Below are 20739 nucleotides of genomic sequence, written 5' to 3' on the forward strand. Positions count from 1 at the left end.
GGGATGCCTCTGTGTGGTCCGAGGTCTTTAACAAAGAAAATGATTAAATAGGAGGGCTGATGAGTGTAGAGCTTGTTACAGACATCCAGGTGGATCAGGACCAGTGGGGGCAGGAGGGAGTGGGGTTCCACCTCTTGGTGGGAAAAGGCTAAGATTACAGAAGAAACCAGCGCATCTTATTATTTCAGAAACAGCTGGCCATTATTTTGATGAGTTAGGCATCTGATTAATTTCATCGTGGACCAGAATTTCCTCTGATTTGGGAATCTCTTGCTTTCTCCTTTTTCCTCTTTTCCTTTTGCCTCATCCTGTCTCACTAGTTATGCAAGCAAAACAGGCTGCCATTAGCAAAAACAAACAGCACAACTTTAATAATTCAACCATAAAACTACTGCTATGATTCCCCTTCTGTGAAGCAGGAACTGAATTTCTCATTTGGATATCAACCCGCATGGCAGATATTGTGACATGCGTGCATGCGTGCTAAGTTGCTTCATTCGTGTCCGACACTTTGCAACCCCATGGGCTGTAGCCTGCCAGACTCCTCTGTGCATGGGATTCTCCAGGCAAGAATACTGGAGTGGGTTGCCATGCCCTCCTCCAGGGGATCTTCCAGACCCAAGGATCAAACCCGCATCTCTTATGTCTCCTGCTTTGGCAGACGGGTTCTTTACCACTAGTGTCACCTGGGAAGCCCTAGATATTGTGACAGTAATCTCATTTTACAAAACAGGGAGCCTTGCGGGTGGTGGGGAGGGGGGAGACATGGGGTAACTGACTCAAGGCCACTCAGCCAATGGGGAGTCACAACCTCAGCCCCACCCAGAGGCCACTTTTAAGGCTTTGTCTAAATCTCCCTTTTCTTATTTCCCCAGAGATCAGCCACATATGCACTTTATATCCTCTTTGGGAGCTCAATATTTATTTTGTAAGCATTTTTTCCATGTTACTGAGTATTCCCCATCGCCAGGATTGCTAACAGCTGTGTATTGCTGCCTCCCATGGCTGTTCCACCTTCCCAATGTAGGCCTCTTAGATTGTTCTCAATTTTTCTCTAGTACAAGATGCTGCCGCACTGTTTAAACTGGGATATCTGAGTCATTGTTTGCTTTTAATCAGGGCCGGCAGAGCTGCTGGCTGAAAGGAGGAGGGGGCCTTTCCAGGCTGGGGGTATTGATGTCTGAATATTCCAAACTGTGGGTGCCAGTCCTGCCTACTTCTGGGGTCCCCAGATTATGGGAGCTCAGATGCCTGCCTCTTTGAGTCAGAATCTTTCCATTTCGTAAAGCTCCTCTGGGGGAAAGTGCCTTTGTTGAGCCTAATGGGGAAAGGACCATATTCCTAGCTCAGAGCAGCTCTGCTTTGAGGGGTGGGCGCCCTGGCTGCTGTGACCAGACAGAGGAAACCCAGTGACAGCCAGCCCAGCAAGGCAGGAAGTCAGGATGGAGGAGATTGGATGGCATGACTGGTGTGAACAAAGCCAGGCAGATAAAACTGAAACATTCTCTTTCTGTCCCGCAGGAGAAAAACACTGAGATTTATTGAGCACTAACTCTAGACATCATGCTAGGGACCACTCATCCCCACCCAATCCTTCCTGCAGGATTGTTATGCCTTCAAACCCGGTTGTTCTACGAATAAGTTATTCTGTAATTGGTGCTCAGAACTATCCCCCTGCCCTTGGGTTGAATCAGGATGTCCTTTGAGATCCCCTGCTGCTTCAAGACTGATTTTCAGCAGCCATAAGCAATTTGAACAATAATGAAAGAACTCACCCTTTTCACTCCAGCCAACCAGAGGGCATACAGAGAGGAGCAGGAAATGTTATCTGAGTGAAGGTCTGTGTAAATGCACTATCCTCCTGCAAACACAGCTGTGTGTGTGTGTGTGTGTGTGTGTGTGTGTTAGTCACTCATTTGTGCTGGACTCCTTGCGACCCCAAGAACTGTAGCTTGCCAGCTCCTCTGTCCATGCAATTTCCCAGGCAAGAATACTGGAGTGGGTAGCCATTCCCTTCTTTAGGGGATCTTCCTGGCCCAGGGATCAAACCTGGGTCTCCTGCATTGCAGGCAGATTCTTTACCATCTGAGCCACCAGGGAAGCGCTAAACACAGCTATGCAATCTCTCAAAAGAATGTTCCAGCAGCAGAGAGACTCCAGATCATTTTTTTTTTTAGTAAGAGGGATATTTGGAAGCACATACTCTTCTCTCAGCTCCTGCCTTGGGCCACATAGAAAATGAAACTTTCTTTCTTCGTGCTCTATATAATTAAACCCAAGGGTTGGGCCACCTTCCTCATTACAAAGGTAGCTGAGGGAGGAACCCAGAAAACTCTGGAAGCCTTCCTCTTCAATGATCGCTTGCAATTACTGTGTCCTCTTTCATTGCGCTGTGTTCATTCTGAAAGCTGGCTGAGTGGGCGAAATATTCTCAGATGTCTAGAAGTACAGAGATCTCTCCCTCACTCCTCAGTTGCCCAGACTCCTCCAGGAGAATCACGCAGTAGGAAGAAAAGAAGACACCACAGAGCTGCAAACTGAATATTAAGTCAAGAGGGAGCAGGACGCTTTCCTAAGGACCTGGGAGGTGGGTTGGGGTCCCCAAGGCTACCCTAGTCTTCATCATTTGCTAGAAGGGCCCATAAGACTCACCACGAGGCTTATTCATGATTGCTTTATTACAGCAAAAGGATGCAGAGTGAAATAGACCAAGGGGAAAGGTGCCTGGGGTGAAGTGCAGAGGAGACCAGGGTTGTCTCCCATGGAGGCAGGCCGGATGCCCTTAATTTCCCCAGCAGCAAGCTATGATACCTCTGTGAGCAGTCTTCCTTCAGGGAAGCTCATCAGAGACTCAGGATTCAGGGCTTTATCAGGGGTCAGTCACAGAGTCACCTCCTTGAGACATGTAAACAATTTCTGACTCCCAGAAAAGAAGCACAAACCACAGTGTTGGCACACTTTAAGTCCTAGGAGCCCTTCTTCTCACTTCTGGGAATGGTGTGTTCCCTCCCCAAGTCCAAGTTCCCCAAAACCAGCCCAGGACTCACCTAGCAAGCAGGCATTTGAGAGATTAGAAGTCTCAAGCCAGACATGGTCACTTTTTCTGCACAGGTGGCAGAAAATACCCACCTGCCAATGCAGGAGACACAGGAAATGAGAGTTCAATCCCTGGGTTGGGAAGATCCCCTGGAGAAGGAAATGGCAACCCACTCCAGTATTCTTGCCTGGAGAATCCCAGGGACAGACGAGCTTGGTGGGCTGCCATCTATGGCGTCACACAGAGTCGGAGACGACTGAAGCGACTTAGCAGCAGCAGCTGCAACGCCCTGTCTTAGTTCTGCTGTTTAAGGGGACACTAGGTGGCGCCGCTGAGCTGACATAATTTTGTCTTGCGTGGCCCTCCCTTCGAAGAGCCTGGTTTGTAAACACTTCTGTGCTATTTTCCTCCCGCTGCCGGCGTGTTCAGTAGTGTGGGACTGTTTCTGCAAATCCCTAAGAAGTTAACTAGCATGACTTGCTCTGTGATGCAATGGTGTGTGTACTCTGGCCCACCCACACAAGGGTTCTATGTATGAGTATTGTTATAGCCCTCCTGAGAAAAATTTGACATGGATTCATGACAACCTCTATGAATCAGGCAGGAACATTAATATCGGAAAACAGTCTACAAGGTAATTTGCCTCCCATTGTCTGGCAATTTCCTGTCATCCTTTGGTGGTGTTCTATGGCAGTCCCTGCTGCTGTGCATTGCACAGTTCAATTAGTCGCCAAAGCTTGGCCCCTGTGTTGCTGGCTGGCGAGATAGTGCTAAATTATTCATGGCTTCCTAGACCTGAGAAGTACAAGTCTAGAACCCTTCTTTCACAAGGCAGAAACAATGATGTCAACACCCCCCCCCCCGCCAGTCACCCCAGCTTCTGTTTGTTTTGTTTTTTTTTTCGATTTTGTAATTCTTGTGGATCCAGCACTGTCCTTTATGTTCATCTTCACTTTATTTATGTTCATCTTCACATTAAACCCTCATGGTAAGTCTTTCGGGAGGAAAATGATTTCATAGATGAGGGGCCAAAGACACAGAGAAGTTGAGTGACTTGCTCAAGATCACCCAGCAGAAAAGCGGCCAAGCTGAGAGCTGGATGAAATGGTTTCCAGGGCCTTTAACCACTGAGAACCTGGCCCTCAGAGACAGAGCCACTCGCTGGAGGTCACAGAGGACAGAACAGTACAAGTGAGTCTGAACCCATGACTTCTCAGCCCTTCGTTGAGTCTCTGTTCCTTTAACCCTGTGACCTCTATTTATTTCTTTGCGGTTTGGGCTCTAGTCAGTGCTAGTCATGATATAAATATTCCTCGGTGAGTTCATAAACTGTTTCTATTAGACTCATCATCTCCTAATAGTTCAGGAGCCTCCTGAGTGGTCCAGCTGCCTCCAGGCTAAACTTTCTGAGTCTCACACCACGCCTACAGTGAATGTTCTGAAATACAAGTGAGGATCTCAGTTCCAAGTTCAAATCCTTCAACTGCTCTTCAGCACCCACAGGATGAAGCGTGGACCCCTGGGGCTGGCAGTCAACTTCTGACCACGTCTGCCTAGTTCTCCAATCTGTCCCCAGCTGCCGCGCCACCTTCGCACTCCACTGACTCATTTACAATGTCTCTATGTCATCACCTATGCCATCAGCTTCTCCACCTTTGAGAACTGCCATCTATAGTCATCTAACCCCAGCCCCCTCGTTCGTTCTTCTTGTGTCCCTGATCTGAGCGACCTGGCTGAGTGGCTGTAGCCCTTCTCAGCTTCCTGATACTGCAGGTCTTTCCACTCCATGTTGTAAGTGTGTGTTTATTTGGCTCTTATGTCCACAATAGATCTCGAGCTCCTCAAAGGCAGGGACTGTAGAACTTGTCTCTAGAAGATAGGGTGGGAACCTGGGCCCCTGGTAGGAGGAAGTAGAAAAGCAAAAAAGCGTTAGTCACTCAGACGTGTCCAACTCTTTGGGACCCCATGCACCTTAGCCCACCAGGCTCCTCTGTCCATGGGATTCTCTAGGCAAGAATACTGAAGTGGGTTGCCATTTCCTTCCTCAGGGGTCTTCCCAACCCAGGGATCTCTTATGTCTCCTGCATGGGCAAGCAGGTTCTTTACTGTCTGAGCCACCAGGGAACAATGTCCAGATAAAAGACACAAGAATGAGTTTCTCGAAAGTAGGCCCAATGGAAAAGTAAAAGGTAGACTCCATGAATGAGATGGCCTGAAATGAGCCTCAGTTCAGCCACTCAGTCGTGTCCAGCTCTATGCAACTCCATGAATCGCAGCACACCAGGCCTCCCTGTCCATGACCAACTCCTGGAGTTTACCCAAACCCATGTCCATCGAGTCAGTTATGCCATCCAGCCATCTCGATGCTCTGTCGTCCCCTTCTCCTCCTGCCCCCAATCCTTCCCAGCATTAGGGTCTTTTCCAATGAGTCAACTCTTCACACAAGGTGGCCAAAGTGTTGGAGTTTCAGCTTCAACATCAGTCCTTCCAATGAACACCCAGGACTGATCTCCTTTAGGATGGACTGGTTGGATCTCCTTGCAGTCCAAGGGACTCTCAAGAGTCTTCTCCAACACCACAGTTCAAAAGCATCAATTCTTCGGCGCTCAGCTTTCTTCACCGTCCAACTCTCACATCCGTACATGACCACTGGAAAAACCATAGCCCTGACTAGACGGACCTTTGTTGGCAAAGTAATGTCTCTACTTTTAAATATGCTATAGGTTGGTCGTAACATTCCTTCCAAGGAGTAAGTGTCTTTTAATTTCATGGCTGCAATCACCATCAGCAGTGATTTTGGAGCCCCAAAAAATAAAGTCTGACATTGTTTCCACTGTTTCCCCATCTATTTGCCATGAAGTGATGGGACCAGATGCCATGATCTTAGTTTTCTGAATGTTGAGCTTTAAGCCAACTTTTTCACTCTCCTCTTTCATGTTCATCAAGAGGCTTTTTAGTTCCTCTTCACTTTCTGCCATAAGGATGGTGTCATCTGCATATCTGAAGTTATTGATATTTCTCCCAGCAATCTTGATTCCAGCTTGTGCTTCTTCCAGCCCAGCATTTCTCATGATGTACTCTGCATATAAGGTAAATAAGCAGGGTGACAATATACAGCCTTGACGTACTCCTTTTCCTATTTGGAACCAGTCTGTTGTTCCATGTCCAGTTCTAACTGTTGCTTCCTGACCTGCATACAGGTTTCCCAAGAGACAGGTCGGATGGTCTGGTATTCCCATCTCTTGAAGGATTTTCCACAGTTTATTGTGATCCACACTGTCAAAGGCTTTGGCATAGTCAATAAAGCAGAAATAGATGTTTCTCTGGAACTCTCTTGCTTTTTTGATGATCCAGCGGATGTTGGCAATTTGATCTCTGGTTCCTCTGCCTTTTCTAAAACCAGCTTGAACATCTGGAAGTTCACGGTTCATGTATTGCTGAAGCCTGGTTTGGAGAATTTTGAGCATTACTTTACTAGCGTGTGAGATGAGCCTAGAGATTAGCTAACATGACAACCTTAAAACTACATTTTATTGCAGATTACTTCTTTCAAATAGAGTCTTATGAGGTCCCCAAAACATAATAGGAAATCTCTAGTCAAAGGCGCATATTGCTACACCTAGCCACCTTCATGATTTTGCCTAAATCTTCCCTCTTTCTTTCTTCATACTGTTCGTGGGATTCTCAAGGCAAGAATACTGAAGTGGTTTGCCATTCCCTTCTCCAGTGGACCACATTTTGTCAGAACAAAATTATTAAGAAGAGGTGGCAAGAATACACAGAAGACCTATACAAAAATGATCTTCATGACTGAGATAACCACGATGGTGTGATCACTCACCTAGAGCCAGACATCCTGGAATGTGAAGTCAAGTGGGCCTTAGAAAGCATCACTTCGAACAAAGCTAGTGGAGGTGATGGAATTCCAACTGAGCTGTTTCAAATCCCAGAAGATGATGCTGTGAAAGTGCTGCACTCAATATGCCAGCAAATTTGGAAAACTCAGCAGTGGCCACAGGACTGGAAAAGGTCAGTTTTCATTCCAATCCCAAAGAAAGGCAATGCCAAAGAATGCTCAAACTACCTCACAATTGCACTCATCTCACAGGCTAGCAAAGTAATGCTCAAAATTCTCTAAGTCAGGCTTCAATAGTATGTGAACTGTGAACTTCCAGATGTTCAAGCTGGTTTTAGAAAAGCCAGAGGAACCAGAGATCAAACTGCCAACATCCACTGGATCATCCAAAAAGCAAGAGAGTTCCAGAAAAACATCTACTTCTGCTTTATTGACTGTGCCAAAGCCTTTGACTGTGTGGAACACAACAAACTATTTAATAAGAATTTTAAGAAAATTCTTCAAGAGATGGGAATACCAGACCACCTGACCTACCTCCTGAGAAATCTGTGTGCAGGTCAAGAAGCAACAGTTAGAACTGGACATGGAACAACAGACTGGTTCCAAATCAGGAAAGGAGTACGTCAAGGCTGTATATTGTCACCCTGCTTATTAAACTTATATGCAGGGTACATCATGTGAAATCCTGGGCTGGATGAAGCACAAGGTGGAATCAAGATTGCCAGGAGAAATATCAATAACCTCAGATATGCAGATGACACTACCCTTATGGCAGAAAGTGAAGAACTAAAGAGCCTCTTCATGAAAGTGAAAGAGGAGAGTGAAAAAGCTGGCTTACAACTCAACATTCAGAAAACTAAGATCCTGGCATGTGGTCCCATTATGTCATGGCAAATAGATGAGGAAACAATGGAAAGAATGAGAAACTTTATTTTGGGGGGCTCCAAAATCCCTGCAGATGGTGACTGCAGCCATGAAATTTAAAGATGCTTACTCCTTGGAAAAAAAGCTATGACCAACCTAGACAGCATATTAAAAAGCAGAGACATTACTTTGCCAACAGAAATCCATCTAGTCAAAGCTATGGTTTTTCCAGTAGTCATGTATGGATGTGAGAGTTGGACTATACAGAAAGCTGAACGCTGAAGAATTGATGCTTTTAAACTGTGGTGTTGGAGAAGATTCTTGAGAGTCCCTTGGACTGCAAGGAGATCCAATCAGTCAATTCTAAAGGAAATCAGTGAATATTTGTTGGAAGGACTGAAGCAGAAGCTGAAACTCCAATACTTTGGCCACCTGATGAGACAAACTGACTCACTAGGAAAGACCCTGATGCTGGGAAAGATTGAAGGTGGGAGGAGAAGGGGACGACAGAGGATGAGATGGTTGGATGGCATCACCGACTCAATGGACATGAGTTTGAGTAAGCTCCAGGAATTGATGATGGACAGGGAAGGCTGGCATGCTGCAGTCCATGGGGTCGCAGAGTCAGACAGGACTGAGTGACTGAACTGAACTGAGCACCCTCTTTCTTAAAACCTCATGTCATGGTCATTGTCATGGCCTGAGCTTGGGGGTCAGGTTGATTGCATTCAAGTAAACCAGCTGCCGTAACAAGCAACCCCTAAATCCTGGTGGCTGAACAGAAGGAGAGTTAATTTCCCAGCCCTGTCGCCACCCAAGCAGGTGAGCAGGGGTGCTCTGCTCCATGAAGACACCCTGGGGCCAGGCTCCTTCTACTGAGTGGCTCCCCCATCCCTGAGAGATTCAGAGGCTTCTGCCAGGTTCTCTGTGAATGTCCAGCCTGCAGGAAAAGGGAGTGAGTGAGGAGAAGGCCCAGGAACTCTTAACATCTCTTCACACATCTTTGGTGAGAAATGGCCCTATGAACCCCTCCCCCCTCCCACTACACACCCCCAGATTCAAGGGATTGAGGCAGGTGATGTGGCAGTGTAGGCAGGAACAGGAAGAGGGTAGATGCTGTGAGCTTGGGCAGACTCTGCAGTACCAGTGGATTCAGAGCAGCTTTCAGATGCATCGCTTCACTCCAAAGTTTTTGGCTCTGATGAAACATCACAGAATGGCTCCAGGTGAGCCAAGGAATGGGTATACAGACCTATACATACTTAGCAGTCAGCCAGTGTTGATGCCACGTCCTCACCTCTCCCCCGGTTCAGTCTTTCCACATCTACCTAGGGGTATTGATGTGATCATCTTGTGTTTTCCAGACTAAGAACGGGGATAGAGTCGTGGTTAAGATGTGGGCTCTGGAGTCCTGCTGCCTAGATTTGAGTCCTGACCATAATGGGACCTTGGGAAAGCCCCATGACTGTATCTCAGGTTCATCTGCCCAGGAGACAAGTCGGAACACAGGACCAGTCTCAGAGGGTTCCCGAGGGGATGGGTTCATGTGTTTCCAGTTCTTAGACTAGTGCATGGCACGTGGAGAATGTGATATATGGGTTCCCTATTTTTATTATTGTATGATGCCTGGCCCATAGCAGAAAGTCAATTTAAGACACACACACTCATCTCAGCACCTGCCCTGTACTGGGCACTGCCAGTCCATGCCAACACACTCCATGAATCTTCAGCCCAATGAATGAGTCATGCAGTGAGTTAGCTTAACAAGCCTCATCACCTGGCTTCTGCTCTCACATATGCTTTGGGCCTGCCTTTCATCTTGGTTTTGGCTGAATTCACACCCAGAGACAAGTGTTTAATTGCTAAAGGCGTCGCTTTGAAACCAGCTTTTCGGGACTGTCGGAGACGTGTTTCCACAGGGGGCACCTCTGCCAGGCTTCTCCAGCCCTCTGCAGACACATCCGTTCTCCAGTTTCCCCAAATTGAAATCAGAAACATCTGCAGACACTCCCAAAGCAGTGCCTAGCAGTAAGAGATGTGAAAGCTGCCTCTTCCCCTACCAGGCTCCTGAGTGCTTGGAAAGGAAAAGAGAACATTTCCTCCCAAACAGCATCCTTTTAGTTTCTGCACGTAAACTCAGGACGCTGGTCATTGCTGCGGGCGTGGGAAGACAAGGCTGTCGAGAGCAGGCATCAGTAAGACTCTTCTCAGCGCAGCTGCTGGAACCCATGCAGGACTGTGGTAGGGACCAAGTCACATCCAAGAATGAACTTCAATGCCAGAAGTTCTCCTGATTATCGGGCCAGAAGCCTGGGAAGTCCTGGCCAGTCACTCCAGCTTCTCTGGAAGGTCTGGACACTGTTGGTAGTCCTGGGGGCATCCTGTGAAAGTGAAAGAAAGGGATGTCACTCAGTCGTGTCTGACTCTTTGTGACCCCATGGACTATACAGTACATGGAATTCTCTAGGCCAGGATACTGGAGTGGGTAGCCTTTCCCTTCTCCAGGGGATCTTCCCTACCCAAGAATCGAACCGGGGTCTCCTGCATTGCAGGCAGATTATTTACCAGCTGAGCCACAAGGAAAGCCGAAGAATACTAGAGTGGGGTAGCCTATCCCTTCTCCAGCGGATCTTCCTGACCCAAGAATCGAACTGGGGTCTCCTGCATTGCAGGCAGATTCTTTACCAACTGAGCTATGAGGGAAGCCCAACTGCCTTCCTGCGGCCACTCCATCCCTCTGGCTCAGTGCTAACCATGCTGTTTCTCGCCCTATTGAGGGGTGTCCTCCTTACGCTCTTTGGGGCCTGACAGGGCAACTTAACAAGGACCTAATCAGTACTGATCTTTACACCTGTAAATGTCCTGGGCTTCCCTGGTGGCTCAGTGGTAAAGAATCCACCTGCCAATGCAGGAGACTCGAGCTCAATCCCTAGTCCTGGAAGATCCCCCATGCCACTGAGCAACTAAGCCCGTGACTATTGAGCCTGTGCTCTAGAGCCCGGGAACCACAACTACTGAGCCCATGTGTCGCATCTACAGAAGCCCACGTGCCCTAGAGCCTGTGCTGCCAACAAGAGAAGCCGCGGCAGTGAGAAACTCTGGCGCCGCAACTAGAGAGTGGCCCCCGTTTGCCACAACTAGAGAAAAGCCCATGCAGCAACAAAGACCCAGCACAGCCAAACATGAACAGTAATAAAGGTGTCTGATATTTAACAAAAATATTGTGATGACGGTTTTAAAATAAATAAATACATGTCCTGTTGGATTTAGGTACTTCACTCTCAGACCTTCCTCATGACATGCAGAGTCGCGGGTGGGTGGTTGTATTCAGGCTCTGAAGCCAGGCAGGCTTCGCAAAAATCCTTCTCCACCACTTACTGGCCATGTGGGCAAATACCTTACTCTTGGCTCCCTCTGTAAACAGGGGTGTCACCCGCCAGGGTTCTCGTGAGTATGAAATGGAATTATTTATGTGTTTTGATAGAGTTTCAAGAGTTAGACACAACAGCAAGTCTGTCTGATTGAAGCTAAAAAAGAAGGCATTGAAAAAATAGTGAGCAGCTAGCTCCCAAGATGGGTGGGAGGGCTGGCGCGCCAGGCTCAGAATCTCTGCAGGGAGAACAGATATATTCTTTTTCAGATTCTTTTCCATTATAGGTTATTACAAGATATTGAGAATAGTTCCCTGTGCTCTACAGCAGTTTCTTATTGTTTATCTGTTTTATGTGTGGTAGTATGTATGTGTTAATTCCAAACTCCTAACTTACCTCTCCCCACCTCCAATATCCTCTTACATGGGTTGCAAATATGTTAGCTCAGTAGGTGGCTTGTCTTTCCAATTTTCATGATGCCTTCTGAAAAGCAGAGCACTTTAAGTCTGATGAAATCTAAATGAGCATTTTGTTTTTCTTTTGTGGTTTTTTTCTATGTGTATCTTGACTCTTTTTTTTTTTTTTAATAAATTTATTTATTTTAGTTGGGGGCTAATTACTTTACAATATTGTAGTGGTTTTTGCCATACATTGACATGAATCAGCCATGGGTTTACATGTGTTCCCCTTCCTGGACCCCCCACCCACCTCCCTCCCCATCCCATCCCTCTGGGTCATCCCATTGCCCCGGCCCTGAGCCCTTGTCTCATGCATCGAACATGGAATGGTGTTCTGTTTCACATATGATAATATACATGTTTCAGTGCTATTCTCCCAGAACGTCCCACCCTCACCTTCTCCCTCAGAGTCCATAAAATTGTTCTATGCATCTGTGTCTCTTATTCTGTCTCACATATAGGGTTATCGTTACCATCTTTCAAATTCCATATATATGCGTTAATATACTGTATTGTTGTTTTTCTTTCTGGCTTACTTCACTCTGTATAATGGGCTCCAGTTTCATCCATCTCAGTAGAACCGATTCAAATGTATTTTTTTTAATGGCTGAGTAATATTCCATTGTGTATATGTACCACTGCTTCCTTATCCATTCGTCTGCTGATGGACATCTAGGTTGCTTCCATGTCCTGGCTATTGTAAACAGTGCTGCGATGAACATTGGGGTACACGCGTCTCTTTCAATTCTGGTCTCCTCGGTGTATATGCCCAGCAGTGGGATTGCTGGGTCATATGGCAGTTCTATTCCCAGTTTTTTAAGGAATCTCCACACTGTTCTCCATAGTGGCTGTACTAGTTTGCATTCCCACCAACAGTGTAAGAGGGTTCCCTTTTGTCCACACCCTCTCCAGCATTTATTGCTTGTAGACTTTTGGATAGCAGCCATTCTGACTGGTGTGAAATGATACCTCATTGTGGTTTTGATTTGCATTTCTCTAATAATGAGTGATGTTGAGCATCTTTTCATGTGTTTGTTAGCCATCTGTATGTCTTCTTTGGAGAAATGTCTGTTTAGTTCTTTGGCCCATTTTTTGATCGGGTCGTTTATTTTTCTGGAATTCAGCTGCAGAAGTTGCTTGTATATTTTTGAGATTAATTGTTTGTCTGTTGCTTCGTTTGCTATTATTTTCTCCCATTCTGAAGGCTGTCTTTTCACCTTGCTTATAGTTTCCTTTGTTGTGCAAAAGCTTTTAATTTTAATTAGGTCCCATTTGTTTATTTTTGCTTTTATTTCCAATATTCTGGGAGGTGGGTCATGGAGGATCCTGCTGTGATTTATGTCGGAGAGTGTTTTGCCTATTATCTTGACTCTTTACCCACCCCAAGGTGGCAAATATTTTCCCTTCTTTCGGTATGAACATTTTAAACACATTTCCAAGGTGATTCTGTTGTGTGGTTCCCCTTGGTTCAGAGTCAGATCTGAGTTTGACTCCCAGGTTTGCCACTCAGCTGAACAAGTCAGTTTGTCTCTCTGAGCCTCAGTTTCTCTACCTGCAAAAGGATGTAAAAATAAGGTCCATCCATGAAGTTTGTTAGAAGGATTCAGTGAAGCAGAGCTCAAACAGAGCTTAGCAAAATGCCTGGTATGAAACCAGTGTTCCATAAAAGTCATTTTGTTTATATTCAGACGGGCTTCGAGCAGCAGGGTGGAATAACACGGTTTGTTGTTTGTTTTCAGTACATCAAGTCCTTTTACAACAAGTCATGGGAAATAAGGCATGGACATCCCATAGACTCGGACACTCTGACCCTGCTCTGGTCTGTGACCGTGTCCATATTCGCCATCGGTGGACTTGTGGGGACGTTCCTGGTGAAGTTGATCGGAAAATTTCTTGGGAGGTCAGTGGGGGCCCCTCTGTAATATCCATACTATGTATTAGAGTCAGGATTGCAGCAGGCAACAGAGTTCCACTCAGTCCAGCTGGAGAGGGACCTAGGTGTGAGAGAAATTGGACAAGAGTCAGCACAGTGTCTTAGAGATGGTTTCACAAAAACACTTATAGAGCTGCTTTTTAAAAATCAGTTGCTTAAACAGTCTTCCATTGCATGACTGAATGATAATTTCTTTAATCGGCTCCTGACTGAGAGACATTGAGGCCATGTCAAACACTTCCCATATCACTTTCATGTTGAAATTCCCCAACATCAACCTCTCCAATCAAATCCACTTTACCCCTGTGTTTCTTTTGTCTTTTATTTCCTACTTGAAGCCTTCTCTCATGTAAGATTGCATTATCCATAAATTCCCCCCAAACATTTGCTCTGTGTCCTTGCTCATAGCAACTTCCTGGGGGACACTGAGGTGTTTAGTGGAGAGAGTAGAGTCTTTAGAGCGTTCACATGTGAACTTGAATCATGAGTCTTCTACTTGCTGGCTGTGTGGCCTTGGCCAGGTCATTTGCCATATTGACATTTGAACTTCAGTTCTCTCATATGTGGAATAGAGACAAGAGTTCTTACCCTGCAGGTGATGCTGTAAGGGCTAGAGAAAATTAATGAGGGATAATGGCCCATTAACTCAATGAAGAAAGCTATTATTATCCACCATATTATTTTCTCATCATCACCTTGACATAGTAGGGAGTCACCCAAACATAGTAAAGTGAAAGAAAGAAAGAAAGTGAAGTCGCTCAGTTGTATCTGACTCTCTGTGACCCCATGCACTGTAGCCCACCTGGCTCCCTCGTCCATGGAATTTTCCAGGCAAGAGTACTGGAGTGGATTGTCATTTCCTTCTCCAGGGGATCTTCCTGACCCAGGGATTCAACCTGGGTCTCCCGTATTGCAGGCAGATGGCTTACCGTCTGAGCCACCAGGGAAGCACCAAAAGAGCAGATGAAATTCTCCAGGCCAGAATACTGGAGTGGGTAGCCTTTCCCTTCTCCAGGGGATCTTCCCAACCCAGGGATCGAACCCAGGTCTCCTGCATTGCAGGCGGATTCTTTACCAGCTGAGCCACAAGGGAAGCCCAAGAATACTGGAGTGGGTAGCCTTTCCCTTCTCCAGGGGATCTTCCCAACCCAGGGATCAAACCCAGGTCTCCCGCATTGCAGGCGGATTCTTTACCAGCTAAGCCACAAGGGAAACCCACAAGAGAAGTTTCCATGGGGAAACAGAGTAGGGGGCCCACTAATCTCCATATTGCATTGAATTAGTGGAGAAATGGATCAGACCCCTGGAAATCCCTCTGAGATTTGGGGTTACAGAAACACTGTTAAGAATGGTGCTACCCACTACTTCATACTTGGCCTCATGTCCTCAACTGGTGGTGTTCAGAGCAGACTTTCCAAAGGCTGGGCCAGGAAGCCATCCTGAAAAACCTCCACGTGATTCTCATCGAGGTCTGTGGTATCCCAGCGACGTAGAGCAGGGGCCCACATTCTCCAGGTTCCCCAGGCCGCTTCCAGGGCAGTAACTATGGGAACTCAACACACAGGAGGTATACCGATTGTGGGATGGAGTCAGGGCTTTCTGAGGCCCCTCTGTGCTCCAGGCACTCACACCCACTGTCTTATTTAATTCTCTCTACTCCACGGGTTCTATCCATGGAGAATGGGAATGAGCGAGGTGAGAGCATCCGGCCACGCTCAGCCAGCTCACACGTTGCCTGAGTTCAGGTTGGAGCCCATACATGTCAGCTATGGCACCATGGTCCTTCCACTTGCCAAGGAGATTGTAGTTAGTGTCCTGCTGGCAGCGGTTTGGGGACATCCTTGACTGTGTGACAAGGAGTAAGTGACCAGCTGACCTCCAAATTGTCACCCCTTTCCAGGATCTCCCAGGCGCTGTTGCTAAGCCTGTGGCCCTAGTCCTCTTGCCTATTCCTGTTGATGGAATCACCTCCAGCCCCCGACTCTATTGCCGGTAACACACGCTTACCTTATATCTGCCCGTGGGCACTTATCCCTCAAGGCTGCCCCAGCATCCAACTTACGTTCACTAGCGTCATTGTCATCCCATCCCATTCACCATCAGCTCTTTCTGAGGGGCCTGACAGAGCCGATGGTGAATAGATTCCTTCAGTTTGACTCAGATTGGCCTCCTCCACGTATCAGTGGATCTAGTTCTTCCCTCCTCATCGGAACTGAGAAAACGTGTGGGAAACCATAGGTAAACTCACTCAGGCTTTGAAATCAGATCCTCGATCAGATTCTCCAGCAAAGCCACGGTTCATCCGTTCAGCACACGCTTTTGAGCACCTCTGGGGAGCCAGGCACTGTGTCTGCACTTAGCAACACAGAGAGACAATGCCCGCAGCCTGGGGCCGGTGCTCTGGGCCGCAGAGGGGGCTGGCCCTGGACAATTCAGTGTGCAAGTCGTTCTGACTGTGGGAAGTGCCATGAACAGGCGGTCGAGGACAAGGAGAGGCAACGAGTGTCCCCTTCGCTCCCAAGTCTGTAAAGCTCAGGTAAGCAACCCACGTGAGAGGGCAGCTCTGAAGGGTGACTGAGATAAGATTCACAGAAGGTCTCTGTCACTCAGGACTTCCCGAGTCACTTATTAAATGCCAATGGCAGGAACCCATATCAGACTGGCTTATGCCTTAGAGGGAATTAGTTGGCTCACATGGCTGAAATGTAATTCAGTTGAATCCAATAGCTCCTATAATGTCATAAGAAAAGGCATCTGTGTTCTCTCCTCTCAGCTCTTCCTTGCTGTGGTGGCTTCGTGAACAGGTGGCCTCTGCCCACGTGTGGGGGGAAGTGGCCTAAGCCCCTTAGACAGATGTGGTTCCTACTGAACATCCCCGCCACAAACTTCTTCCAACATTCCTCATACAGGCCCCAGGCATGAATCTCACTTCTCTGAGAGAGCTTGCTAACTGTTCAAAAGAAGCCAATTCTGCCCCATTAGGGACATTTGACTATGTGCAGAGATACTGAAGGTTGTCAAAGCTGAGGACTATGATTGGTACCTCATAGAGACCAAAGTCTCAAACAGAAGGAGTCAGCAAACCCAAAGCATGGAGCTTCTCCAGTACACAAGGTTTGTGTATCATCAGTTGGTTTTAAGGACATAGTCCACTTGGTATTAAATGTACATGACTGGGAAGTAACAGTTAAAAGTCATAACAAACCTTTACTCTAGCTCCATCCACTGCCCACCACACATCTGCCAGAAACAACGCTGGCCTTCTCTGAGCTCACATAGGACTCTGTGTTTCCCTCTGTTACATCACTTGGCATTTGGGGTTACAATGATTTAGTTACATTTCCGTCTCCCCTGAAAGGCGAGCTCCTCAATGTAAGATCCGTGTCTGTATATGAGCCCCGGCACACAGCACAGGAGCTTGAACACAGTAGGCAAGCAATAAACATTTGTTGGGTATATGAAAGGATGGAGGAAGAGTTCTCAATGCTTGAACCTTTTCTACCCTAACTCCCCCAATGGCCATCCTTCTCTTGCTTGCATACTTTTTATTCACCCATACATTTATTTTTCTCAACAAATAATTATGGAGAGCTTGCTATGTGCCAAGCACTTGGTGGTGCACAAAACTGACAAAGTCCCTGGGGTAACAGCTCTCCAGGCAGAGGGAACAGGAAGTGCAAAGGTCCTGGGGGAAGAATGGGCTGGGTTCCTTTGAAGATGAGACAGGAGGTCAGTATGGCTGGAGCTGAGTCCAGGAGTAGAAAATGAAGCAGGAAGGGTCACCGGGGTCAGAAGTGGAAGACACTGTGGGGAAAGGTTGGGACTCAGGCTTTGACTCAGAGTAAGATGGGAAATTACCAGAGTATTTTGTGATCTGACTCACATTTTGAAAGACTTGCTCTTATCAGTGGATTCAGGGAGGTTGGTTAGGAACATCGTGCCATAAGCCAGGTGAAGTGATTCGTTTTGCACCGGGTTGGTCATGAGACACAGAGAGAAATGGTGATAATTGTTTGCATTCTGGAAAGAGTTTGGGAGTAGAGAAAACAAGCCCTGCTCATGGACTATGTGGGAAGCAAGAGAGAAATAAAAAATAATGCTAACATTTTTTGCCTTGAACAATCACAAGGAGGAAGGATTGCATTGCTTTTTTTACAAAAAATTTTTTTTAATTTTATATTGGAGCATAGCTGATTATCAATTTTGTGTTAGTTTCAGGTATACAGCAAAGTGAATCAGTTATACATACACATGTATCTATTCTTTTTCAAGTTCTTTTCCTATTTGGGATATTACAGAATATTGAGCAGTTGCTTTCTGAGGTAGGGAAACCCTTGAGAAAAACAGGATTTGGGGGGATAGGAAGAAACAAGACTGGAAACTCAGTTTTAGGTACACTACGTTTGAATTGTCTGTTAGCCCATCCAGTGGAGATGTTAAGTGCACAATTAGATTTGTGAGTCTAGCACTCCAGAGTGCCCAGAACTCAGAAGTAAATCTAGATGTTGTCAGTACAAAGGTAACACTTAAAGCTAGGAGCTAAGACAAGATTACATAGGAGGTACATAAGATCACAGCATCCGGTCCCATCACTTCACAGCAAATAGATGGGGGAAAAAATGGAAACTGTGACAGACTTTATTCTCTTGGGCTTCAAAATCACTGCAGACAGTGACTGCAGTCATGAAATTAAAAGCCCTTTGCTCCTTGGAAGAAAAACTGTGACAAACCTAGACAGGATATTAAAAAGCAGAGACATCACTTTGCCGACAAAGGTCTGTCTAGTCAAAGCTAGACAGTAGTCATGTATGGATGTGAGAGCTGGACCACAAAGAAGGCTGAGCACCAAAAATGGAAGCTTTTGAACTGTGGTGTTGGAGAAGACTCTTGAGAGTCCCTTGGACAGCAAGGAGATCCAACCAGTCGATCCTAAAGGAAATCAACCCTGAGTATTCATTGGAAGGATTGATGCTGAAGCTGAAGCTCCAGTACTGTGGCCACCTGATGCAAAGAGCTGACTCATTGAAAAAGACCCTGACACAGGGAAAGATTGAGGGCAAAAGGAGAAGCAGGTGGCAGAGGATGAGATGATTGGATAGCATCATGGACTCAATGAACATGAGCTTGAGCCAACTCCAGGAGATAGTGAAGGACAGGGAAGCATGGTATGCCTCAGTCCATGTGGTCACAAAGAGTCAGACACAACTGATCGACTGAATAACAACAAGAAGGCAGAGACCAAAGGAACAGGTTCAAGAGCTGAGCCTGGGGTCCTTCAGAGGGTTGGGAAGATGTCAAGGATCATCCAACAAGGTAGGAGCAGTCTTACCATTGAATGAAATCTACAAAGTGAGGGAAAGGAGATGGTGATCAATCAGGTCCAACACAGCCAAGAAATGAAGACCAGCCTGAGCCCTGGGTGGTGAATTGAACAACACAGAGGTGGCTGGTTGTCTTGGCAAGAGCTGTGTCAAGGGCACAAAGGAGTAGACAATCATGGGAATGGGTTTAAGAGAGAAAGAAACAAGAAGAACTGGAGACAGTGAGTGCAGACCACTTTTTAAATATCTTGTTAAAATTAATTCAATTTTTAATTGAAGGATCTTTTTGAGGAGTTTTACCATTAAGGGGAGCAGAGACAATGGTGTGGTGGATGGAGGAAGAGGGAGGATCAGGAGCATTTTTTGTGTTTTGTTTTAAGATGGGAGCTGTAGCAGCATGTTAATGAGATATTCCAGCAAGGAGGGGAAAATGGATAGTCAGTACCAAGGGGTGAAACTTGCTGAAGCTATAACCTTGAGCTGGTCAGAGCAGGTGGGGAACTAGTAGGTCATTGAAGGGATCGGTTTCAAGTGAGAGTGGAGACTCTTCATCCATAGAAACAGGAGGGAAGGCAGAGCTTATGGGTACAGATGCTGGTAGGTTGAATCACATGGAAGGAACATATGGACCGTCTCTTCGGATTGATTCTGTTTTCTTGGTGGACTAGAAAGCAAGGTCACTAGCTGAGGAACAGGACAAGGGGATTAAAAGAGAGAGAAGATGCATGAAATAGTTCCCTAGGAGACCAGGAGACTGAGCAAAACAGGAGACTCTAGAATGGTTGGTAGGGGGCTTAAAGACCACTGGAGTTGGGTGGTCATGGATTTCAAGTGAGACCAGGCAACATAATTCGATGTATTTTTTTTCCCAGCCAAGATGAACTTTGTACACATGTACAAGATAGACTGAGATCTAACTAGGGTTGGAGTTATCGCAGAAACACGGAATGAAGGAGAAGTGTGAGTGGATCAAGGAGTGGAGGGTGTATGAATGTTTAAAACGATGGACCTTAGAATTCAAGCTGGATAAGCCGGAATAGATGGACATGGTAGAAGCTAGATCCCATCTTGGCTTATAGGCTTGGTCAGGCAAAGAATTGTTGGAAGGGTAAGTGGTAGGAGCCAGGATCTCCAGAATTTCCCCCATTTCACTAGGGCTTAATGAAAAGTACTTTCCAAATCCAAACTGAAATCGTACTTCCTGTATCTCCCGATCATGGTCCTGTGCATCAGAGTAAAGTACAACATAGCGGAAGGCAGCTCTCACACTTCCCCTGAACCCTCTCTTGTCTAGGCTGAATGTCCCCAGTCCCTCTGACCATTTCTCAAGGACATGGCCTCCAAACTCCTTGTTACCCCTTTTCTGCCATGAGCTGATGATTTAGGCTCCTCCTGGAAGATTCTACATCACTGGAGAAGCTCAAAGCACTGAATCAGGTGTACACAGTTGGGGGTCCCAGGGGGCTCTGGAGTTCTGCTCTCAGAAACAGCATGGTGCTGGTCCCTCTTGTTCTGTTGCATGTTCATCCCTGGGAAAAATATGGAAACACAATAATTAAAATCCCCATCTCTGAACCCTAGTGAGTCACTGTTGTGAATTATCTGCAAATAAGGTTTCTCTCCTCACTGGGACATTGTCATGCTGGGGGCTATTTTGGAAAGGAATTCATTAATATGAGAAACTTGCTTAGAGGGTGTGCAGCCCAGTTTGCAAGTATTTCAAGTCAAACTTGAATGTGATTTTAACATCCCCTGCATAGCACAAAATGCACCATCCTATCCAATGCAAGAGCTCAGACCCAAGTCCTGGGAGGCATCCATGGCTCCTCTTCCTCTCTCCACTTCTATCCAACTCACCCATATTTTGGGTTCTGAATACCAGTTTTCAGTGTCTGTGGC

General features: G+C 46.4%; 1 protein-coding gene across 4 annotated transcripts in view; it reads left to right on the forward strand.

Moving 5' to 3' along the window:
• The window catches only part of SLC2A9 (solute carrier family 2 member 9), a 203679-nt gene that overhangs the window by 6728 nt on the left and 176212 nt on the right, over window positions 1–20739 (forward strand). For all 4 annotated transcript variants that reach the window (XR_014053398.1, XM_081489056.1, XM_081489147.1 and 1 more), the window contains exon 3: window positions 13326–13486. Coding sequence is in view for 3 of the 4 variants with exons in the window: in XM_081489056.1 (XP_081345182.1) it covers window positions 13326–13486 (161 nt within the window). In the remaining variant the exon portion in view is untranslated. The remainder of the gene's footprint in view (window positions 1–13325; window positions 13487–20739) is intronic.

This window comes from Giraffa tippelskirchi, chromosome 1 (assembly GCF_054371585.1).
Source record: "Giraffa tippelskirchi isolate mGirTip1 chromosome 1, T2T-mGirTip1v1.2.pri, whole genome shotgun sequence".
NCBI lineage: Eukaryota > Metazoa > Chordata > Mammalia > Artiodactyla > Giraffidae > Giraffa > Giraffa tippelskirchi.